At 39.0% G+C, this 3,168-nt stretch overlaps 1 protein-coding gene across 1 annotated transcript; it reads right to left on the bottom strand.

Annotated features, from left to right (window-relative positions):
* Positions 1-523: 523 nt before the first annotated feature.
* On the bottom strand, positions 524-2,729 carry LOC146642826 (uncharacterized). The gene is made up of 5 exons (XM_085397523.1): positions 2,666-2,729; positions 1,973-2,293; positions 1,557-1,689; positions 1,286-1,343; positions 524-706 (listed from the first exon to the last, which is right to left on the bottom strand). Exons 1-5 carry the CDS (start codon positions 2,727-2,729, stop codon positions 524-526), a joined length of 759 nt encoding a protein of 252 aa, XP_085253649.1.
* Between the last annotated feature and the right edge of the window lie 439 nt (positions 2,730-3,168).

Here is a 3,168-nt window from a genome sequence, read left to right on the forward strand (position 1 = left end):
GTGAAGTTATAACATACAAAGCACTGAAGTGAAACTGAGGTAAAAACACTGACAAATGTCCGCTGCAGCTCTGGTCTGTGACTCTCATGCATCTTTTTTGATCTGTGATGTTTTTTTCACCCGTTTTGCTTCATCCACATCATGCACTGTGCAGTTGGTATTTTGGAAAACTGCACAGGAGAACATCTGCAATCACTGAAAACACTTCTCTGTTGACTCTTTGACACATACCTCCCAAGCTGGACACAAACTTGTTAGTATTGAGTCAATGCCTCTGTTGATTGTTGACAGCTACTCCAGTTTTGTCCCACGGGCCAAAGACATGCCTGGTTTAGGTTAAGTGCACTTCTAAATTGGCCACTTATTGTGAGCATGAAGATTTGTCTATTGTCTGCTCGCACTTTGACAGTGTATCCAAGATGTACCTTGGCTTTTGGCTTTGCACAGCTGGGACAGGCTCGAGCACCCCTGTGAACTTCAACTGGATGACTGAAACAAACTAGAAGTTAACTTGAGTTCTAGTTCAAATGTTTTCATAGTCATTAGACACCTGATCCATTTCCAGATTATCCTTGCAGACATTTTCAGCACGTCTAGCTGCATGTGTCCTGATGTTACGCTGATAGCGGACTGAGGCGATATTTTGATAGAGATCATTTCCTGGCTGCCGAAGGCTTCTGTACTGGTCCCCCAGGTCATTGTCATACTATAAGAAAATATATAAAAAATTATACTGCATCATCATGCAGTTCAATTTATTTATTGAGCATCAGTTCACAACAGTTGTCTCAATGTGTTTATATTGTAAAACACTCTAAGGCCCTGCAATATTAAAAGCAAAACCAGACGACGTCCTATAAGCAAGCACATGGTGACAGAGAGAAAGGACAAAAGGCAAAATATGGGAGAGTTTAATTATTACTAATCGTTAAATTCAGTCGTATAAAAACACAGAGAGTGAAAAGAGTTTAGTGAAGAAGAAACACTCTGCTGCACATTAAAGGACATCTCCTGGTCCAATATTCATCTCAGTGACTCTGGAGGCCAAAGTACTGCTGTCCGGGGTAAGTATCTGGTTAGAAACCATGTTCCTGAGACCTCTGAATTAAATAAAAACTGGTGGGTAAAAGTGCTTTTGAAACCTCAGCGTTCCAACTGTGTGCACAGAGTGCACTGTAGATATACTGTAGATACTTCAGTTGTACATCTTTGTAACTAAAATGACAAACATTAAACTTCTCACTACTTTGACTGTACAGGTAAAGCTTAAGAATCGATTACTCACCACAGAAGATGAAGTTTTACGTACAGATATTTCAGTTGTTTCTGAGCGTGAACGGCAACTTTGGATAAGAAAGGATGTCAGTGTCAATGAAACATGCAGTCACATATGTGCAGAGAGAAATGCTAGAAAACCATCTGAGAGATTTACAGAGTGAATATATCTGGCACAAATTTTTATTAATTTCATCTATTTTTCACTTCATCTGCCAGCAATTTGTGATGAACACAATAAAGTAATTCTTCAAACTATTACAAGAATGAAAGTTTCTCACCCACGACTTCTCAACCAGTAGAAAAATGCCAGGTTAACTCCAGTTACAATGACGACTCCTGCTGCAGTGATCAAATAAAGAGAAATAGACGTGTCTGTTGAATTGATGTTCTCTTCCTCCTCTGAGATTGGCACTGACATTAAATATAAAGAAGCATAACAATGATATTGTGCTGGCATCATCAGGACATCTGTAATCACAGCAATGAATATAAAAACGATCCACACACAGACGTAAACAAGCTACACAAATCAAATACTGTACTTGGGTCCACTTTCTTATGTTTGACTAGCTGTGAATGAAAATTCTTAATAATCCTCATGCAATTAAACGAAGTATGAAAGAAAATATATCTAAAAAGAAAACTGATTAAATACAACATTAGCGCAGCAGGAAATCACATAAAACATTCCTACCTTCCACAGTGACACTGAGCTGGAGCTTATATGTTCCTCCGGTCTGTACACACTCACAGGTGTAGCTCCCGCCGTCCTCTGCTGTTACATTTGTCAGGTGGAGAAACACAGTCCCGTTTTCTTTCATCAGTGTGAACCTGGAGTCACATCCATGCTCAAAGTTGTGTCCATGTCGATACAGCAGCCTGCACTCTTCTCCTCTGCTCCTCTGTGTGCTGATCTTACACACTATCAGCATGATCACGTTCAGCGTTTCATTGCTGCATATTCGAGTGACATCTGGTTGTTTGTCAATGATTTTCATAAGAATCTCCGCACCAGCTGAAATATGTAAAACTGGAAGTCAGTTCTGTGTGATATACAGTTGCTAAGTTACCAACATTTATTGGTAAATACAGGTAATAAAACCTAACACAGATTAACTGTAAAAAAACAACAACAACAACAAAACAATCCTACATAAATAAAAGTAATGTTGCTGCATATTCGAGTGACATCTGGTTTCTTTCCAGTCTTCTTCACGAGCATCTCTGCAATCATTCATTTACAGTAAATATACAACCAAGTCTGAGTTCATCACTGCTATAATTGATAACATGTGATTATGTTTTTGTGAAAGCACATCTCTTTTTTATGTAACTGCAAAGAAAGATAGAAAATAACTGAAGACATGATTAATAAAAAAATATTTACCTTCATCACTGTAACACACAAGTATAGGCAGAAGCAGGACAAAGCAAAGTTTCCGTAGAGTCATATTGGTCAGGAAGTGACTGTAGCTGGTGTCAGTGTACGGTAGATTATATTGAAAGGAGGAGACTTGCCCCTCAGTAATTTCTTTTCTGTGGCTAACTGAACCTCAAAGCCTGTTTAAAAAGGAAACGCACTTAGAAATTAAAACTGTGTCATGACATCAAAACACACACTTGACGGAAGTGACTTTGTTCACACACTGACTTCAAAAGTGACTGGAAAATTAGGCCCCACTTTGTGCGACTTTGTATTTGTGTGATTTTTTGAGCAACAGCATGGCCTACTTTCAAAACGTAATGCTTTTCCCTTTGCACTGCATGCACACTCCACTGCACTCCACAGGCCAAATATGACCTATGTAGACCTATATATCAGGGAAGGCCAGAGGTAAGGCACAATACAGGATAATGCAGCATCTCTGATTCTCAGTGTGCAACACGTTA

This window comes from Rhamphochromis longiceps, linkage group LG23 (assembly GCF_057381845.1).
Source record: "Rhamphochromis longiceps isolate RC_006_pf linkage group LG23, R_longiceps_female_GT1.1, whole genome shotgun sequence".
NCBI lineage: Eukaryota > Metazoa > Chordata > Actinopteri > Cichliformes > Cichlidae > Rhamphochromis > Rhamphochromis longiceps.

Bases quoted from the DNA above. Each gene is read 5' to 3' on its own strand.
- LOC146642826 (XM_085397523.1), bottom strand. From the start codon at position 2,729: ATGACTCTACGGAAACTTTGCTTTGTCCTGCTTCTGCCTATACTTGTG. The intron at 2,294-2,665 runs GTAAATATTTTT...TACATATTTCAG, and splicing joins TGTGTGTTACAGTGATGAAG to CTGGTGCGGAGATTCTTATG. The intron at 1,344-1,556 runs GTGAGAAACTTT...TCTTATCCAAAG, and splicing joins TACTGGTTGAGAAGTCGTGG to TTGCCGTTCACGCTCAGAAA.